Source organism: Lissotriton vulgaris, chromosome 2_1 (assembly GCF_964263255.1).
Source record: "Lissotriton vulgaris chromosome 2_1, aLisVul1.2, whole genome shotgun sequence".
In the NCBI taxonomy this organism is placed as follows: domain Eukaryota; kingdom Metazoa; phylum Chordata; class Amphibia; order Caudata; family Salamandridae; genus Lissotriton; species Lissotriton vulgaris.
Window position 1 is genome coordinate 752,976,839 of NC_141687.1, and position 21,770 is coordinate 752,998,608.

The following is a 21,770-nucleotide window of genomic DNA, read 5'->3' on the forward strand; positions in this document are numbered from 1 at the left end:
TGACTGTGCGTAATGGCAAGGATCGACAGTATCTTCCCCTTCAGGGCACCACAGATTTACAAGTGGGACCAGAGAAATGGGGTTTACCAAAGAAATCTGTCATTCAATTCCTGACTATTTAGTCCACATTGGCCCCTTCTTCAGGGCACATAATTATACATATTAATTTCAGTTCCATCAATGCCATAATTAAAAAAAGTTCTTAGCTCTAAATTGAGTACTCACATTTATGCTTGGACGGTGGAGGTTGATGTACATCTGCAGATACCATTTTTGAACTTTTAGGTGGTTCTTTATGGCCCCAATCTTCTTCCCATTGTTTTTTGAACTTTTCTTCCTCTGATGTAATCCTAAAAGTTAAAACCAAGTATGAGCAACTTTTATTCTTCTTTCACAAACAATAATGAGAGAGACAAACTGCTTTCATGTGTGTGAATCACTCATACATCAGTCAGTAAATGGATGTATATTTAATCCCATTAATTATCTAAGTATTGCTCTCTTGAATAAATATCTCAAAATATAGTCATCATATTGATTAGCCATACATGTCAAGTGCAGGGTTCAATTTACTGTACTTGGATTTTAAAACAACTGACATTTCATTATGATAACCAAATGTAGACTGAAACCCAGAGAGCAAACGTCTACTCCAGTTCCACTCTGTATATTGATTCAACTGGCACATAACAGGCTGTCTAAGGGTTTGTTGGAGAATTGACATTCCACCAACGAGGAAGCATGTTCCTCTTAGCAAGACCAGGCTCAGAAATTCCATATTGACAATTCCATAGCTGTATAACTGCTACACTCATGAACATCCAAGAACTTTCCAAAAAAAGACCACCATATGAAGAGTTTTCTTCAACTATTTATAGTGAAAACCTCCTGTTCCAGGTTACTTTTCCTCCAGGCAAATAAATATTTGCAGGACACGATATTAAAAAAACAGTCGCTGGTCCATTTTCATATTAAGGGCCTGATTTAGATTTCGGCAGACGGGATACTCGTCACCATTGTGATGGAGTAACCTGTCCTCCAAAATCTAAATCAGGCCCTTAATCTTTTAGGGCTGAATCAATGTTTTGGATCAAGGTCATTCATTGTTTACTTTCTTGTATAAAATAGCAATTTATTGTTTCCTATTTCTGACAGGGATAATCAAAATCTTAATATAATATGGGTGACAGTATTTTTTGTATTATCAATGAAGCACAGACATTGATTTTTGCCTTTTGAAAAGGGCTTAAGAGACTCCCTTCAACAAAACACTTTCACAAGAGTGTGTGTGCATAGATTCATTAACAATGATCAGAATTGTTCTTTCTATTGTTTTTTATTTGCATGCTTAGCAGAGTGCATTCCACACATTTCTGCAAAATGATTTATAAGCAAATAGCCTGTTCCACTTGCTACAAAAATATGTAGAGTTTGACCCTAATCTGTCATAAACAATAGCTTGTCTTCCGTTGCATGTAAAAAAAAAGTTTGCTGGTGTCATCACAGAACAGCAGAGCACGTTTTGATGCGTCAGCATCATATCCGATCTGTGCACAAGACCATAATACGAAATATATTTTTTCTATTTTGGCCATTTATTATGAGGAAATAATGAAATAACTAGTCCATAGTGACGTTAACTTAAAATAACTGAGAGACATCCACACTCTGGAGGTAGGGGTGAGCTGACAAATGGATGAACTGACCATAAACCAGCTAATAGAAGAGGTGTTTTCAGAGCCATCCAAAGAGGATCAATACAGCTCAAATCACAGATGCCCTGTGACAGTTTATTTAACTGCACCGATTAAATGATATAGAAACAATAGTCTCCTTTCCACTTCCGCTATGGTTTAGATGCTATTATGGGGCCAGTATGCAGGATTGAATGCAAATCTCGGTACATAAACATGAAGATTATTTTCAATGTACACTGGTAACTGAACCTGTACACATTTGAATGTTGTCATTATCAATAAATCTTCATTCGGCTGCAAATCAACCATAAAAGATTACATAATAAAAACATTTCATACAATTAATATACTCAAATTTGTTACAATATTGTTGCAAGCAAAATAAAATCATTTACCCACCATGTTCTGAAGGCGCATTGCGGTGGAAGTGTATTTATAAATCATTATTCAAATAAATTAATCTTTTAAGAGGAGTAAATATTGTAAAGCAGACCTGCACTTTCCTATATTTAAAAATCTTAACAGTGGTTTCAAAAAAGCACATCTAGGAATAGTATAGAGTCCACAGAAAAACATAAAATGTAAAGTGCTCTGTGCTGATTCCGAGTCACAAGGACACAGATCCAATTTAGAGTCACAATGTGCATCACGTGGATAGGAAATCAATAAGTGGGCAATACCCATCCTGAATCTTATAAGATAAAACATCTTAGGGTGATTAAAAAAGAAAGAGAGATAGGGTTCAGTACCTAAAGAACAAATCAGCAATGAGTGTTTAACTACTCTTTTCTTGCTATATTCTGCACGATCTCTGAGTTCATAGCTATATGTCATAAATATTCTTTTCAATTTGACTCTTGGAATTTTGACTATATTACCAGGAGTGTCAATACAGTCTGGTAGCCCCAACTTCCCTAGTAGCTCAGTTATATACATAATCCAGGGAGTTTTCTAGACACAGTCCAGTTATTATAGCACGATTTAGGACAGTCTCTTCTTTCACCCAAATACTAAGCCATAACAGAAGTGGTGATAACTAAAGACGAAAAGATAGCGGGGTTACACCTAATTCATTATGACAAAGATTAACTGCAGTACTTTTAGGCACTGTTAAAAACCGTTTCGTAAACATATTTTCAACTCTCTGTAGACCGGCAATGTTACAAAACCCCCAGACACCAGCGCCATACATAGTGATGGCGCATGTGCGAGCCTTATATATGTCTGTAATGACTTTGATAGGCCGGGTGCCTAGTTTTTTTTGTGAACCTAAACATACCCCCAACGTTACTATTAAAACCTCCAATTCTTGCCTCCACTAAGTGCGGGACAATCGATGGTTCTATACCCATAGAGAGCATCTTCTCCCAGAGTCTTCCCCTCTGCACCCAGTTAAAGGCAGACAACATTGGAACTATCACCGGCTGTGCGACCTCAACAGACTGACAGCATTTTGGAAAGCCCTGAAGAGTTGCGGAATTAATGTTCCAACGTGATGAAACAATTGTCGGCTGGCTTCTAAAGTATTAAACAAGGACACCCCAAGAAGATTCTGTTTCTGTTCTTTTCCTCCTCTTTTTTCCTCTAAGTAATTTGTGATTTTGCAATTCGAGTGTTACACTATACACACCATTTGCTGTACTAATATTTGAGTGCAGGGGGCTTTTTTCTTAACAAAGGCAGGCATCATGTCCATGAAACCCAAATAAAGGGTTCCTGGCCTAGCTAAGGTGTACTTGGCAGTGACCAGGTGCAGATTCAGACACTGTTCAACAGTGCCAAGGCCTCTCCTGAATCCATATTGGACATCTGAGAATATCCCCGTATCTTCTGCCCAAGTCTCTAGCCTCTCTTATATTACCTGTCCCATGATTTTACATGTGCAATCAATCAGTGAAATGGGGCAGTAACATTTGGGGTCCGATCTACTACCATTTTTGAAGATAGGGACTATTATTACTGTTCTCCAGGATTCTGGGGGACCACGGGCCTCATGACATCTCATTTGAATGTTAAAAATAAGATGTTGAAAGAGATCAGTTTCTTTACCTACTGCCTGACAGTGTCAAGGAAGCATTCTCACTCGAGTAACAAGACTTCACAAAGCCGATAGACATACTGGTTAATTCACCCTCGAATCAGACTTAAGTACTTCAGTGTAGATTTACAACCCCTTGCGCCTCCTCACGCCGCCATTGCATCACTTTTTTGACACATCGGCGGCACAAACAATGTGGCCAATTTGCAACGTGACACATCAAGGGAGATGACTCACGTTGTAAAGCCCTGCTTCACATTATACCTGCGCTATTTATAATATATGCAGGGTAGGAGTTCCCACACAAAAAGCCATGTAGAACTGATGCAGTGAAATTTACAACATTTCACTGCGTCACTCTAAGCCTTCACTGTGTCAAAATACCTATGTCTGCTCAGATCAGGCGTAAGGAATGACACAGGGCTTTTTGTATGGGACACACCTGTTTTTGTGGCCCATTGCTGGAGTTGCATCACTTTCATGAGCAACTCCAACAATGCAACACTTTTGTGCCAACAGATGCGTCAGAATTTCTAGTGCATCTATTAATCCTTGCACCATAGGGCACTGCATTGTAAATACAAGGCATCCATGGTGACGCAAAGACATTTGGCACTGGCGCAAGGAAAGTGACGCATCTAAGCAAATGCTTTAGCTCCTTGTAAACCTACCCCATTGTCTTATTGGATCTGACCTGCTCTCGCTATACGGCCCCGCCATCTTAATCGATGCTTTAACAGTGTATTTCCTCTGCCTAATTACTATAACTATTATTGTATACTACACACACCCACCGAAGTAAACTTCTGTGTTTAATTGCTATTATTGTCACCCGCAATAACCCTTATCTCCAGCTTGCGTAAAGCGTTCTGATGCATTCGAGCCAAGTCTGCACTATAAAAAATTGCATAAATAAATATCTTGTAATCCAGCATCCAGGTTACGGATGTGCCCTGGGAGGCATAATGGCCATTTCCACCCGTTTTTCCACTACTGGCCCACACAATTTGTTACCCTTTTATGATACAGATCACCTGGGTGCACATTTTGCACCTGCGTGGTGCCAAGGGACATTTCCTCATTTGCATAGGGACATTGTTCCATGCAAATTGGGGAATGCCGTTGCCCCTGTAAGTGTGCCTTGTTGCAGATGTGTGTAGGGGGCATAAAGGTGCCTATGGGGTGCAATTACTGAACCAAATAGGAAGTGGAATATAATCAGTACACCCTCTCCAAGGGTGCTGCTTGTGAGTCAGTACTCAATGTGTGGTGTGTTTGCCGGTGATCTGCACAGGCACTTAATAGTTAACCCCAGCACTAGAGACTGCCTACCACATGGTGTCACTGTCTGCCTATTTTTGAGGGGGCACATGATACATCCCTTTAACAATTAATTGCACATTTACAAAATAATTCTAGAACTACCAAGTAATTTGTAGACTTTGGGTTGCATTGGATTGTACAAATTGTCACATGTTTAGTAAGAAGCATTTATTCTGGCATGTGACAATGATGACAGTTCCAGTCGGTAGTGAACCGCCAGCTGTCTCCTGAGCAATATCCTGGACCCTGACACTTGTTTATTTATAAGTTAAATTCTGATGTGAGTGGCCACAGGGACCATACAGGAATAACAGAAGGCGGATACACTGCCACCCTACACTCACCTAAAGAGCAGTGGTACTGACATTAGTTGGGTGCGGGAGATGCTGCAGCACCCCATAAAACTTGAAATAATTTAGAACATTAACAGGAAAGAGTCCCTCTAAATATTTTCCTTCTAGCAACATTTATTGGATTTTCAAAGGCAGGTTCTCACATATTGCTTAGGCTTTTATTGAGGTGACGTTAACGGCTAGCACCCCCATTCTAAAAATGGTTCCAGCACCACTGCTTTAGGGGGTACCTACTGCTTCTCAAAGACCTGCTGAGTGTTGCATTGAAAGATATGCTGGTACTTTCAAATTGACGGCCCGTCTTTCAATGTTGCACTCTTTTCACTGTAGGCACTAGTTTCTGCCTGCAGTGGAAAGAGCAAGTGTTGTAACTAAAAGGGTGTACTGGACTCTTATACATAATGTGTTGACATCATGCATTCATGTGGACTCATAGCCATTGTGTGTTATTCAAAGGGGAAGTACATCAAGACGAAGCCTGAAACTGTGGGGCATAAAACGGCGATAATTTTAACATCGGTCCTTGTAATATGCCCCTTGGTTCCTAGAGCACAGGCCACTTGAGGGGAATCGCTTCAGGGCTAACTCGCAGACTCAGGCAATTACGAGCGGGTGTGAAGCAGGGAAACAGAGCTTAAGACTCTGTAGGCAGCAGACCGGTCTAAAATCACCGCCCACATTTCGAGCATCATCCATCATTGTAATCAGTGTCACCAGGGGGGTTGCTTGGTCAGTAAGACTAGAGGTGTGAGCTTCAGATTTCCCGACAATCAATCTGGCATTTCATCTTATTCTTTTATATGAGAAGCAGCGCATGAAGCAGGGCTTAAGAGCCAGTAGAAAGGGAAAGGAATACAAATTATGAAGGGATACTTAAAACACAGTCATTTGTAAAATAACTATGTTTTAAAGCTTTCAAGACAGAGACAAGAGTGTGTGTGTGTGTCTGTGTTTTTGTCTGAGTGAGTATTAAAAAATCCGTAGAGAAATAAATTTATTAGGGGGTTGCAGCACACATAGAAAGAGCAAATCGCCATTAGCGATTGTTTATGTGCAGGTAGTGGTCCCTTCTTGCACATAAACAATCATTAAATAATGACGAGTTGCAACTTTTATAAGTGCAGCATTCTGCAGGACACATAGAAGTTACAAATCACCCTTATGGATTGTTTATGTGCAGTAAGGGACACCTTCCTGCACATGGACAACCATTCCCTGCAATGCAGGCATCCTTGCACTATGGTGCCTGCATTGGCACTAAGAAGCAAAATTTAGCTCCTGCGCTAGGGAAAACGCAGGGGTGCACCAAAATATTGTATATTTTTAGAATGTCACAGCGAAGCGCTACCAATTGTGCAGTAACCCCCATTCTGCTGTCAATATGCCCCAAAAGCCTTATATAACTTCCTAATTCAGAGTTGGGTAGTAAAGGAATGATACACATCCCACCTGCTAAATATTTCAGACTCAAAATGTCCCCCAATTAATTTCGCTGGTATTTTGTTGGCGGAATCTGCGAAGGTAAAACTACATGTTGTGATAATTCTCACACTAATCAGAAATGTGTTCTCTTGATCAGAATGTGCCCTCTACTCTGAAACTAGCCACAAGGGCGTTTTTATTTTCAAATACATTTGGCAATTTGTAATTGCTATAGAAATTGAAAGATCCGTGGTGCCAGCTACTTTGCCAAAAGCATTCATTTTATTCACATTTTAAAAGATAATGTAAATATACAAGCATGGTTTACTTACTTGTTCATTTCCATCCGATACCTTTCTTCTTCTTCTGATGCTTTTTGTGAAATCTCCATTTTTCTTCTGCAATAATTTATATGTGGAGGCACGTGCAAGATATCAGTCGAGGCATGAAAAAAATAACACAGGACAAAGGTTACAGTAAAGGAAGTAGGTCTGACATATTTGTTGTGTAAAGCATATTTTTATTCAATAGGTATTTAATGGCAGAATGCTATTGCTCTCTATTAAAGCCTGCACAGATACAATTTTCTACATGGCATCTTCCAGATTACAGTAGTACATAGGAATTCTGATACTGACTACCTCCTAAAACCAAATGTAGGGCTCAATTGCACTGTGACTGTGATAATCCATATTAGGCCCTCTTAGGAGAGAGTATTTTGCTTTGCTAAGTGTAGTTTTGTGTACATTTGTAATTTTATGACCGTGCTGATTTGGTCACTAAAAAGAGTTATGCGCAATGCCAGATGTCTGATTATTTTATTGCCTTTTACAAATGCTTTTCACAGTAAAAAAAAAGCCAGGCCTACTGCCTTTGTCATCATGTTTCACGATTAAATAATTAGGCATCCTGTATCATGCATAATTCTTTTCAGTGAACAAATCAGCACTGTAGACTTTATCACTTGGCTTTCACCATAACCAACAAAGGCCGAAACCCACCAATGACAGAAGAGGCACTTTCATGTACAGGCCAGGCATCTTGGCACTGCCACTGCTAGGAGACAGAAATTCTCTACCAATGCAGGACTGAGGCAGGGCATGAGGCCGGATACCTTCACCACAAGGTTGGGCTGAAGCATTTTTCCACATGGAAGAAAAGCTCCAAGAGGAAAAAAACAGGACATCCTGCTGGAAAGGCCCAACCTTTCTCAGTTGACTTTGGGGCCTTTTCACAGCTCCCCTGACGTTGATGATGCTAAGTATCAACCTTTTGCACATGCTGAATCACTTCAACATGCTCACCTTAAATCTCCCAAACAGTTGGGTGACTCTTCTAGGATCCAGGCCTAAGTCCAGCAGTGGAAGATAGGATGAATCATTCATCCCAGTCAGGACCCCAGCACAGTGGCGTAGCAAGGGGTGGCGCAGTGGGGCGGTCCACCCTGGTGGGCACAAGTTTTGGGGGCGGAGGCCTCACCCCGCTCTTACATGCGGTCATCGTGGGTAGCAACGCAAAGACCGCCAGCACCCCGCTCTTTCATGCAGGCTGCAAACGCAGTGACTGCCAAGGGCAGCACAAGGCCCAACTTTGAGACTGTCCCAGCAAGGTCCAGTCCAATCTATTCTCACCTTCTTATGTGGTTCATCCAAAGAAGGAGGGTCCTGATTCAGCCTTTTCTATCTCAAAGATTATTAAGCAAGAATATGTTCTTTTCATCTTCTAAGGGTCTCTACCAAGTTCAATTGTATTCTGAGATGCTGGTGGTGGGAAGACATCCTTATCAGGGCTCCTAGATAGTTATTGCTGACAACCTTTAGTCCAATCCTTAAAAAAATATTCAATGCTCAAACCAGCCCAATTTTTCAATACTTGTAGTTGCTTTCTGGGAAATACTACCAAGAAACTTTGCTTGAGGGTCTTTCAAAATGGATTTCATAGTCAGTGTGCAGAGCTTTGCATCTTCATCCAGGCAAGCTACTGCTTTTTTCCACTTCCTTCTAATTAATTAAAGTTAAGTAGCCAGTGAATACTACTCCCACCCCTTCTTGCCCGCAGGCCCAGACCTACTGTCTTCTCCAAGGATGGGCTTTTCACTCCTTGCAAAAGGGTTAATTACATATAGTGCAGCAAAGATAGCATAGTAGAAGTGAATTCATTCTGGTTTAGGCTCTCAAAAAGCTACAACGAAGTTGTTATCAAATCACATTTGTAGTATATCTGGCAAAAAACATTGTTTAGCAGTGAAGTTGATATCCCAACGTAGACACATGATCTATCTAGCATTTACCTAGCCTAACTTGTGGCAAAACAAATTATTTTTACACAATGAGTCTTATTACATAGGTAAATCTATGTTAGCTAATGCGGTGAAAAGACTGTGGGCCAGATGTAGAGCCATTTTTTGCGGTGGCAAACGGGAAATCGGCCTGTTTGCGACCGCATAATAGGTCTGCCCTATTTACAAACCCTATTTTGAGAGTCTGTAACCTATTACTGACTCACAAATTAGTGTCTGCTACTTGCTATTAGGAAGGGGGGTGCCAAAGGCGTCACTCCCTAATAGCGACTCGTACTTCAATGTAAGATTGTTTTGCGGCTGCAACTGCAACCGCAAAAAACTCGCAGTTTACCACCCATTTCAAATGGGTGGTAACTCACTCGCAAAAACAGGACAGGCTCCCCTGGGAACCCCTTCCCCTTTGTGACTGGAATCGAAAATATTTTTTAGGAGCAGGTGGTGGTCCCATGGACCACTGCGTACTCTTAAAAAATAAAACAGTAACGTTTCATTTTTCTTTTTTAAATGCATCCCGTTTTCCCTTAAGGAGAGAGGCTGCGGGGTGTTGGGAAATCGAGTCCCGAGACAAGAGATACCAGACCTCCTTCATTCTAAACTAAGGTATGGAGCTGATTAGACCCTAAGAGAAATCTTGGATAGATTCTTGGCAAAAGAAACTAAACCTATGCTACACCACACTTACTTCTTCCCTCGTACTAGACTTAGGTTAGCTACATAGGGGTAGGCGTATTTTAGAAGCACCAGTTGAGTACTTTTAGCCTTTGTTATTTATGTATGTATTTATCTATGGTTTAGAAACCATACAATGCTTTTACAGTATTATTTTATAATACTCTTTACTCTGTACGCATTATACTTTGCAGCCTGTATTACGATTGTAGCAGTTCACTTTACTTGCATGAGAAAGAAGACTGTTCAATAAATCCCTTTTATTGAAAACGCCCGTCTCTCTATTTTCTCTGCTCCTCTGATGAAACGAAGCATGCACGATTGACTGAGTAAAATATCTATCTATTGTTTCCATGACTCTGAAGATAAGTTCTTTCATGGGGAAACAAAGTTGTCATGTTTATGCGGTTGTCAGAAACTAATCCTTTCTTGTGAATTCAAGAAAGTTTCTAGTGACCTCTGAGCTAGCTGGCACTCACAATTAAGTTTAATATATTCGATAGAGACCTAGTCGACATAAGTCCTACGTCAATTCTATAGGATATATTATTCCAATGCGCAGAGCCTATTGGGAATATAGGAACTACACTACAACAGGAGACTCATCTCCTGCAGAAGGATACACACCGCATGGCCCATCCTAAGTAGCCCCTTCAATTTTGGGCATCTACTCCTACAGAAACAGCGGGGTGGCTATCTTTTGCATGGCAGGCATACAACAAGGAAACACTTGAGTGGTTTGAGGCAAGGAGGGTCGATTTCTTAAATTTCAAATTAAGATCGGAACACAGATGTTTACTCTTTGTAATATTTATGCCCCCAACCAAGGTCAGGATCTTTTTGTTAGGGAACTCCTACGCAAACAGTTGATGGGGGATGAACCTTACCTAATCCTATGGGGCGACTTAAATCTGGTGTGGGATGTTACATTGGACTGAAGTACTAGCACATTCCATGGGATTTGGGCTATGTCTGCTATTTTGAATTTTTTCTTTACTGATTTGGGTCTGCTAGCTGTCTGGTGCTATCACTCCCCAGTTGCGCGTGATTACTCCTACTACTCTCACGTGTACCGCTCCTACTCATGCATAGATTTCCTATTTGTGTCACACTCCCTGGTACATGATGTTCTTTCTGCCTCTATGTCTGGCATCTCCATCTCTGACCATGCACACGTAGAACTCGCTGGGCGATTTCTCCCTCAAGTTCTCCGTGACCCTGTTGATGTAGCTGAACTTTGTGAGGCTATTACATCCTATTTTCTGACTAATGACCTACCAGAGAGACCATTTCCTGTGGTCTGGGACTCATTCAAGGATACCATCTGGGGTCACATAACCTCTACAGCGATTGCCCGGGCCCGGGAAGCTCGCTTGTTTGAGTACAAGCTGACCACTGATATTAAAGCACTAGAAAAATTAGACCAGTACTCTCCCTTAACCATACACAAGCTGCGGTTGGCCATGCTTCCGCGGTCAGTTACAGCTTCATAGGACCAACAGGGCTGAACAAGCTCTGTTGGCACTGAAGTAAAGATACTACAAGGGAGGGGACAAGGTGGGAACCGTATCGGCGCGTCGTCTCGACGGCAGCGAAGGCTCATATTGCAAATATTTGGCTTGATGATGGTACGTCGGCCACCTCCAAAAGTGCAAAGCTTAAAGCCTTTCACGACTACTACACTTCCCTTTACACGCAGGAAGCCTCCAATCCGACTCAGATCCAAGCGGTCTTAGATGAGTGCAGGTGGACTCCGATAGATAGACAGCATGCACAGCTTTTTGAAGACCCGCTCACATCAGAAGAGCTTGCTGGTGCATTGAAATATTTACCTTTATGCAAATCCCCAGGCCACAACGGTCTTCAGTTCTCTTTCTATCGCATCTTTCTTCCGCAGATTTGAGATCACTTGTTGCGCCTTTTTAACTCTTTTTCGGAGAATGGAGGCCTTTCCACCTCTATGGCTCTTGCCGAATTTGCATTGCTCCTTAAACCGGGTAATGATCAAACACTATGTTCCTCATTTCGCCCCATTACTCTTCTGAACACAGACTTGAAACTGTATATGAAAATTCTTGCCAAGCAGTTGGGCCCTCATTTGTCGGGGCTTATCGAACCTCATCAGGTTGGCTTCATTCGGCACAGGCAGGGAGCGGACAACGCAGGGAGAATAGCCCACTTGGTGGGGAAGGCTCATCATTGGAATATACCTGCATGCTTGCTGTCTCTCAATGCGAAAAAGCATTCAACCCAGTGGGGTGGGCCTTCTTGTGAGCAGTTCTGCAAAAAATAGGGTTTGGGCCTCTGATGGTCTCTAGGATTATGGCTCTTTATACCTCTCCTCAAGCACAGGTTCGGGTTAACAGTCAACTCACGGATCCTATACATGTACACAGGAGCATTAGGCAGGGATGTCCATTATCTCCCTTACTTTTTGCGCTTGTTATCGAACCCTTGGCCATATTGATTCACCAGGCTCTTACTATTAGAGCATCACTCATGGAGGGGTGGATCAAAAGACAGTCCTTTTCACAGATGATCTCCTTCTCAGGCTATCGAATCTGCATCAATCTCTACCAGCCCTTCATACTCTCTTGCAATCTTTTGAGGGAGCTTTCTGGCCTGAAAATCAATCATGCGAAATCTTGGGCCTTAAATCTCAAGATTCCCGCCGTGGACATTCCTTTGCTCCAGTCTCTTGTTCCATACCAATGGGACTCTCATCTGGCAGGAGTGTAAAACAGTAGTCATGGATGACCTACGATTGTGGAAATCTCTCCCTATCTCGTGGTTGGATTGTTTAAATGCAGTTAAAATGTCAGTGTTACCCAAAATATTATAATATTATATATATTTCAAGCATTACCCAGCCCTATACCACACCGTCACATCCAGCACCTTCAACGCGAGCTTACTACCTATATCTGGGGAGGGAAGAGGCCGCGTTTTTCCAACAGTGTACTCATTCTGCCTCGGGTTGGGGGGGTTGTGTGTCCTAGTCTACTGCTGGAATACTACTGGGCCTCGCTTTTGCATAATGTTTCTGAATGGGTTGTACGATAGAGCGAGAAAGTCTGGTTTCACATGGATAAAGGGGTGACATGTCGTCCTCGTTGGGATCTTGCCTTGCTCCCACTGCGTAGCTCTTATATGGCTATACCCACAAAAACTGTATTGGACATATGGGACAAACTTGCACTATCTAGGGGCCTTACTTCCTTTCTGTCCCCTAATACACCCATTGCTCGCAACTCGCAACTTCCACCTGCCCTACAACCACACTACTTCCAGGCTTGGTCTGAAAGGGAATGTCGCACACTTCGAGATCTCTTCCAATGGGACACCTTTAAATCCTTCGATCAATGCAAATGGGATTTCCTTCTCTCTGAAGTCATGCAAATAGAGTATCTCCAGCTTCTATACTGGGTGCCATCGTCGTCTGCGCCCCATGGTGCCACTTGTCCTTTCACTCCTTTTGAACAACTGGTTCGCTCTTATGACGGGTCCAGGGGCCTGGTATCCCAAACGTACCAGGTGCTTCAACATGCCCCCGCATCACCCCACACTCTTATCAATCGCAGTGGCAATCCAGTAGTCATGATGAACTTTCGCCCAAGCAATGGGAACAGTTGTGCATGACATACCAAGGGTTTACCGCAGCATGCCCCAGAGAGAAACAGCCTACAAGGTTATGACACAATGGCATTACACTCCCCACAGGTTACAGAAGATGTTCCCTAACTCTTCTCCAGTTTGTTGGCGCTGTACGAGTGCTATAGGTGATTTTCTTCACATTTGGTGGCACTGCCCGCTACAGGCTACCTACTGGAAGGAGATCCTTAGTCACATTAAATGGGTGATTGGCTACCCTATACCTGAAACTCCGACTGTATTTGTTTTGGGGTTCCGGCCTTTACATTTTCTGGCCATGACACACACAGATTGTTGCTTAATCTCACACATGCTTGGTGCAGCTAAACAGATGATGGTGGTGTATTGGATAAAGGCTGACACACCCCCGGTGAATGTGTGGTTCACTCGCTTGTGGCATGTTACGGCGATGGAACTTCTTACAGAACGGCTTCAGTCAGGTCAGACTAAATTTACCAACACCTGGCGACCATTGATAGATTACTTTTACTTGATTGAACACGCCCCACTTCAGTCTCTGAAACTCCGAGCCCTGCTTCTCTTTGAGGATGCCATACTCCCTGCTTGTACGGACGGACTTTGGGGGCCGAATGGTGATAGCCCTTAAAACACTCAACATATGACTTTGGGGTCCTGGATTTCCCATAGGCACCTCTTCATTCTGTGGTTCCCTTAGCTATAAGGGCTTACCTTTTTACTAGTGGACCTTTAGCCCTTTTGTGTTCTTCGCCTATGTCGATATTTTTGCTCTATTTTCCTTGTTGCATTTAACCCTTTTTTTTGCATGTTTGACGCACTTGATTTGTGTGCATGTTCCCATCATTTGAAGTAATGTGATATGCGATTTCTTGTATGCTTTTGCTATAACAAGTGGATATTCTTAGGCTCTCATTATTATAGTTCTTAATATGGTTATTTAATTTTTCCCTGGCTCGCCTTTCACAACCCTCCTCCGTCTCCTTCTTTCCTTTCTAGTTTTCTTACTCTCTCTTTCTTTATGGATGCTGATTGTTATATTGTTTTTTGTTTGAATTTTCAATAAAAGAGACTTGAATGTAAAATTCACAGTTGAAAACACTGAAGAAGTGCCTAAAATGGGTAACTGTTCAACAAAAATTGGGTGACCCTGTGTCCCTCAGAACCTGGGTATAAATAGGTAAACAAAAAATGCTCCTGTCGGGTATAAGTCAATTTCTTTTCAGTACACCTAATGTCACAAGCATCTATTAATGCAAACTCTCAACCACCTGAAAAAATCAACTCTATAAAGTTTAAAGTTCCTTTTTTTAGGTGGTTGAGAGTTTGCATGAATAGATTTGTGTGACATTAGGTTTACTGAGAAGAAATCAAATGGTTAACTGTCAGGGTAGTCAATCTGCGGCTTTGAGTCAAAGGCAAAATACATTATAATGAAATATTTTTTTTAAAGAAATACATAATATATAGGAAAATGTGAAGCATACTACGTTACAAAATGGAAGAGCAGCACTTGGTTGTAAAATCTCTCTCTCTCTCAAATAGCATTATTTACTGTATTCTACCAAACAAAGAAACAAACAAATGCCAGAAAGGAGAAATTCATGGGCTTGCAGAACAATAGCACAGGGATGGCAAAACATTAAGCAAGATAGTGGGGTGAAAGGAGGTGTTTCACAGATGGGGGTGTAAAAAAAAGACAGGTGGTAGTCTACTGTCAAAGTTACGAATTGTTAATCAAAAAGATATTCATGAGATTGACTGCCAATTTCTAAGAAATAATGCAATGTTTATAGCTCATCAACAAAGACGCTTGAGAAACAATTGACATGCGTTTCTTTCTTGGCAGGATTAATTAACCTCTTGCTAACATGCACTCTAGAAAAAGCAGAAGTTCCACTGAGAGCAATTCAATTATATTACATTGTGTTTAAAATAAGGATGACCTTTAATTCAACTTATAAGGTGTCTTGACTGGTATTATAAAGCTCCCCTCTTATCAATTATCCCCCAAAACCACTATCCCAGCTGATTTACTGTACCACCACATGAACATTAGCAATCCAAAGTGTGACTATATTTTAAATAGTCAGAGAATTTGAATGATGCAGTAGAGTGACAAAAGGAACAAGTACCTTTCTTTTCACCAAAACAATTCATATGTTTAAAAAGTATCATCAAACATAAAGGCAAACATTTTGACAAAATATGTTACACTAACAAAGAAAATTTAATTTGAAATGCCAAAATATGTAATATTTTAGCTACGTCTATGAAATGTAATCTTGTTTTACAAGTAAGAATTTTTCATGACTTACAGCCTTTCTTTCTCCTGTTGCTCCTTAAGGATCTTATTTGTTTCCAGTGCAACCCTCTTTTGATGCATTAATTCTTGACGTTCTAGTTCATGCTTGCGTCTCTCAGTCAGTATTTCATTGTCTGTCATGAACAACTCTCTTCCCTAGCATCAGAAATGAGCACTTTGAGTAAGAAGTACATGAAAACAGAACACAACAATAATCTACTTTACTTCTCAATTGTCATCAGTGATAAAAGTATATTTGAGGAAAATTCACACGAGTAAACCACAAAAAACCATCATCTAGTATATCTCTTCACTGTTTTCAGTGACTAAAGTGTATTTATATTCTCATCAATTCATCTTCTTGTCTAACCCAACCGATAAGCACAAAATAGGATACATAACTATTATTCAACTATATCAGATAAAATATCATATTCATTCAATGTGTTTTTTAATGTAAATACCTGTATGCATGCAATATATTTTCAATGTCAAGCAAAAACCTGTGTACTTCACACATGCTTCTAAATCTGTTGGCGGTTTGCTTGTCTGAGTTTAAACTTCTATGCTTTAGCTCGGAAATGTAAATATGGCAGACAAGGTGGATTATTGGTCTATTAGAAAGCTATAAATATTGTGTTTATTAAATAAAAGGTACCCTTTCCATTTTCTTCCCAGAAGGATATCCTGTTAGAGTTTCAACCCGCACAGAAGGTGTGGGTTACGGAGCCTGAGAAACTCGGAACTCTCCAAGATCGTTGGACAGGACCATATGAGGTGAAGGATCTCAAGACCAATAGAAACCCCTTAAGGGTGCTCCACATGAACAGCCTAAAACCACACTTTCAATGGTCTGAAGTGAGCATGCTCCTGATGACAGATGAGGGAGTGAAAGAGGAGAGCTAGCCTCTCCCTGACCTCCTGTATGCCCAAGAGCATGATGGGTCAGTGGTGTGTTTCAACCTCTCCTCTACCCTGACCAGGGCACGAGTCGGGGTACCACGCGGGTGGACGGCATCCCCCCACTTATTTCCGAGGATTTTTCAGGGTGGATGCCGTCCACCCTGCTAAATCAAAACCGCGTCCACCATAAAAAAACGGGAGCGCGGCGCGCACAAAATAAATAAAGCATTTCCGGGAGGGCGAGTGGCTGGCTGAATCCGGACGTTACCAAGCACCCCCAGCAGCACTGTAGAGGCACAGCGGGATGGCAACCCTCACACCTCCAGCCCTTGATGAGCTGTTAAGAGGTGCTTGAAGGTGAATGAGAGGGAGGGGCTGCATGTTCAGGAGCAGGAGGCATCCATTCACACGCAAACAGCCCTGAATGCGTCTTGTATCTGCTATTTAGAGGGGGGCTCACACATTCCATTTCTACCCAGGGCCCCAAACATCCTAGATTCGGCCAGATTACACCCCTGATTACACCGAGGCAGCACCTGCTGCTCTTCACCGAGCTTAATTACTGTCACTAATTTGTAAGCAAACCTCGTTTCTTCAAACATGCATAATGTAATACAATAAAGAAATGGCACACTCGCACCCACACTGATTAACAAAGTATGGAGGACAATCAGTTCAATCAGTTCAATCAGTTCTCTCAGAGTATCTTCTGTAAGTACTGTATATCACAGTGGGGGATGGCATTTTGGACAGAGAGCCTGTCTTCTCGTTGTCTTGTGCAGGAGGGGGCGAGAAGCCCAAGATGATACTAGAATACTGCATGCCCACCCCTGTGCCCACCCTGGTGGATCACGTTCCCTCTCCTGTGATGACTCCTGCTCCTGTCCCCCCATGTTGTGGCTCCAGTCCACCCCCGCCTGTGATGGCTCTTTTCCCCCCTGTGGTGGATCCTGTCTCCGCCCTGGGTGGCTTCTGTCCCAGTCCTGGAACGGCCCCTGCAGTGAGGGTGAAGTTCTTGATGGGCCTCTTATCAAAAGGGCTCAGCTCAAAATTAATATGGAAAGGTGGGCGTGTAAGTACGTGAAGGGATGTGTGAATGGCTGGATGAATTAGTGAAAGGGTGAATGGATGAATGAAAGATTGAATAAATGGATAATGAGAGAGGATAGATGGATTGATGAGTGAGGGGAAGGATGGTGAGAAAATGTAAATAGCTGGATGTATGGGTGGAAGGGTAGCTGGATGATTGAAGAGGGGAAAGATGGATGAGGGGAAGGATGAGGGATGGAGGGGAAGGATGGATGGATGAGGGGAAGGATAAATGGATGAGGGGAAGGATGGATGGAGGGGAAGGATGGATGGATGAAGGGCAGGATAAATGGATGGGTGAGGGGAAGGATGGATGAAAGGAAGGATGGATGAGGGGAAGGATGAAGGATGGATCGATGAGGGGCAGGATAAATAGATGGGATGGATGGATGGGTGAGGGGAAGGATGATGGATGAGGAGAAGGATGGATGGATGGATGGAGGGGAAGGATGGATGAGGGGCAGGATAAATGGATGGGATGGATGGATGGGTAAGGGGAAGGATGGATGGATGAAGGGCAGGATAAATGGATGGGTGAGGGGAAGGATGGATGAAAGGAAGGATGGATGAGGGGAAGGATGGATGGATGATGGGAAAGGATGGATGATGAGGGGAAGGATGGATGGATGGATGATGAGGGGAAGGATGGATGGCTGATGAGGGGGTGGGTGAAAGGATGGATGATGAGGGGAAGGGTGGATGGATGGATGATGAGGGGATAGATGGATGGATGATGAGGGAGTGTGTGAAAGGATGGATGGATGATGAGGGGATAGATGGATGGATGATGAGGGAATGGATGGATGATGAGGGAGTGTGTGAAAGGATGGATGGATGATGAGGGGGTGGGTGAAAGGATGGATGGATGATGAGGGGAAGGATGGATGGATGATGAGGGGAAGGGTGGATGGATGGATGATGAGGGGAAAGGATGGATGGGTGATGAGGGAAAAGGATGGATGGATGATGAGGGGAAGGATGGATGGATGATGAGGGGAAGGATGGATGGATGGATGGATGGATGATGAGGGAAAAGGATGGATGGATGATGAGGGGAAGGATGGATGGATTATTAGGGAAAAGGAAGGATGGATGATGAGGGAAAAGGATGGACGGATGATGAGGGGAAGGATGGCTGGATGATGAGGGGATGGATGGATGATGAGGGGAAGGACAGATGGATGAATGGATGATGGGTGGGTGAAAGGATGGATGGAGAGTGGGTGAAGGGATGGATGATGGGTGGGTGAAAGGATGGATGGATGGAGAGTGGGTGAAGGGATGGATGGATGGATAAGTGGGTGGGTGAAAGGATGGATGGATGGAAGATGAGTGGGTGGGTGAAAGGATGGATGGATGGAAGATGAGTGGGTGTGTGAAAGGATGGATGGATGAGTGGGTGGGTGGATGGTGGGTGGGTGAAAGGATGGATCAGTGGATTGGATGGTGGGTGGGTGAAAGGATGGATGAGTGGGTGGGTGGATGGTGGGTGGATGATGGGGGGGTAGGTGGATGAGTGAAATGATGGATGGATTGATGGATTGATAAGTGCAAGGGTGAATGAATGGGCAGATGAGTGAAAGGGTGGGTGTAAGGATGGATGAGTGAGTGAAAGGGAGGGTAGATGGACAAAAGGATGAATAGATGTGTGAAGGAGTGAAATGATAGATGGATGAGTGAAAGGGGCAATGGATGGATTCATGAGTGGATGAGTAGATGGATGGATGGGTGGGTGGATGGATGGAAGGAAGGCTAAGTGAAAGGGTCGATGGAGAGAGAAAGGGAAGATGGATGGATGACTAAAAGAGTGGATGGGTGGAAGGATTAGTAAGTGAAAGGATGGCTGGATTGGTGAAAGGGTAAATGGCTGAATGGATGAGTGAATGGATGGATGGGATGAAGAGTGGATGGATAAGTGTACAGATGGATAGGGTGAAAGGTTGGATGGATGGATGGATAATTGAGGATGAGTGAAAAGATGGATGAGGGGATGGATGAAGGGATGGATGAGTGAAATGATAGATGGAAGGATACATGATGGATAGGTTTGCAAATGGTTGAATATTTTTGGAAATGGCTGGGCTTACTTATATACTATTGCGCGACCTCTGATGTGCCTATAAAACGTACCTATTGTCCTGAAGTTTTGTCCTGAATTTTGAACTCCTGTCCTGAATTTGTGTCCTGAATTTTGACCCTTTGTCCTGAATTTTTACACTCACCGTCCTGAATTACAATGATATAAGCTGTCTCACATTTTCCATGGCCAGACATCCTGTGGCAATATAACATCTCCCATAATGTCTGAAATAACAGATGTACAGAGTATCAGGCTTTAACTGTAAGTGTGCACCTTGCATTTTTTTTCTCTCATGGTCACAGTGTATTATACTTGTTAATAAATGTAAATGTCATGTTCTAGGTAGCGTAATAAATTTTATAGTTTTGATAATCACTATTGTAGTTTCTAGTATGTGCTTTTCTTCGGCTTTTTTCAACACACTAATTCTACTTTTGTTCATGGTCCCATGTTTTAGTATGCCTAACTTACAGCACTTAATGGCTTGACTAATGTAGTTGTACGCCAAACTTCATCCACATTTGGGCTGCTAATTCCTCCATACAGGGACCTTAAGTCACAGGCTTAATTACCAAGCAGCTTCAATTGTTAAATCTTGCATTATATGCAAATGATAGATCTGCCTTACATGCGATGTCACTTCCTGTCGTGATGTCACTTCCTGTCGTGATGTCACTTCCTGTCGTGATGTCACTTCCTGTGACCACGCCTACCTTGGAGAGTCCCCCCACTTCTTTTTTTAGGACTTGTGCCCTGACCCTGACCCCAGAGCAGCAGAGTGACTGTCGCCAGTTGCTGGGGCAGTTTGCCTCTCTGTTCCCCTTCACCACTGTACTCATACACCTCTGCTTCCATGACATAGATACTAGAGACAGTCTGCCCATTAAATCTAGGACTTACAGGTTGTCAGAAAGGGGAGGGCCAGTATAAAGGAGGAGGTCTGCAAGAGCCTGGCTCAAGGGGTAATTGAGCCTTCCAAATGTCCCTGTTCCAGATCCATGGTGCTGGTACCGAAGGCTGCCCCACTGGATGCTGCTCTAGAGCTAAGTTTTGGGTGAACTACAGGAAGCCTCAATCACGTCATGAAGACTGATGCAAACCCTATCCCATGAGCTAATGAGCTCATGGACAGGCTGGACACTGCCAAGTTTCTCAGTACTATTGACCTGACATTAGGGTACTGGCAGATTGCTCTGATTGAGGTGGCAAAAGAGAGGTCTGAATTCTCCACTCCAAAGGGCTACTTCCAGTTTAGAGTGATGCCTTTTAGATTGAAGAATGCCCCTGCCACCTTTCAGAAATTGGTCAACAAGTTCCTAGCTGGGAAGGAGGAATTCTGTGCCTCCTACCTGGTTGACATAGCTGTATACAGCTTCAACTGATAGGAACTTCTGTACAGTCATGGTGATGGAGCAAGGACTCATAGCAAAGAGACTTGCTCGTAAGCAATCCACTCAATAACTCATTAACAAAATCATTAATAAGTTTCATGGAAACTAATACGCACTACACAAACACACGGGTAAGCGAAGCTTTCGTATGACTTTACTAGAGCGGATAACAATGAAGAAGGACTAATACCGCTTTAAACTGGGAAATTGTTGAGCACATGCGTCAACTACATCTACGTAGGATGATGAAATAATGCTTGGAGGAAAATTCTGGCGCATGAGCAAATGATACTAAAATGGAGTATTGAAGACTCGCGTGTGTGGCATCTCCTTATTTGAACTAAATCGAGTGGTTTTTCTAATGCTAATGCAGAAAAAGATATAAATAAATAAACTGGGATAGAGTAGAGGTGGGTGGTACACAGTGCAAAAACTTTATTTTAGAAAGTAACATCTGTCTTTTCACTTTTATCATTAGTGTGTATTTGGGACTCTCTTGCATAGCTGAATTAAATGGAGTGACGTGAAGTCTGCGCATGCCCACTGAGTGAAGCCATGAAGGCCATGGCTG

At 42.7% G+C, this 21,770-nt stretch overlaps 1 protein-coding gene across 1 annotated transcript in view; it reads right to left on the reverse strand.

The window, feature by feature from the left end:
* Nucleotides 1-21,770, reverse strand: part of USH1C (USH1 protein network component harmonin) — a 697,039-nt gene that overhangs the window by 275,581 nt on the left and 399,688 nt on the right. Inside the window, exons 12-14 of the mRNA XM_086954146.1 lie at nucleotides 15,750-15,892; nucleotides 7,166-7,231; nucleotides 226-350 (exon numbers count right to left, since the gene is read on the reverse strand). Coding sequence (XP_086810272.1) covers nucleotides 226-350; nucleotides 7,166-7,231; nucleotides 15,750-15,892 — 334 coding nt within the window. The remainder of the gene's footprint in view (nucleotides 1-225; nucleotides 351-7,165; nucleotides 7,232-15,749; nucleotides 15,893-21,770) is intronic.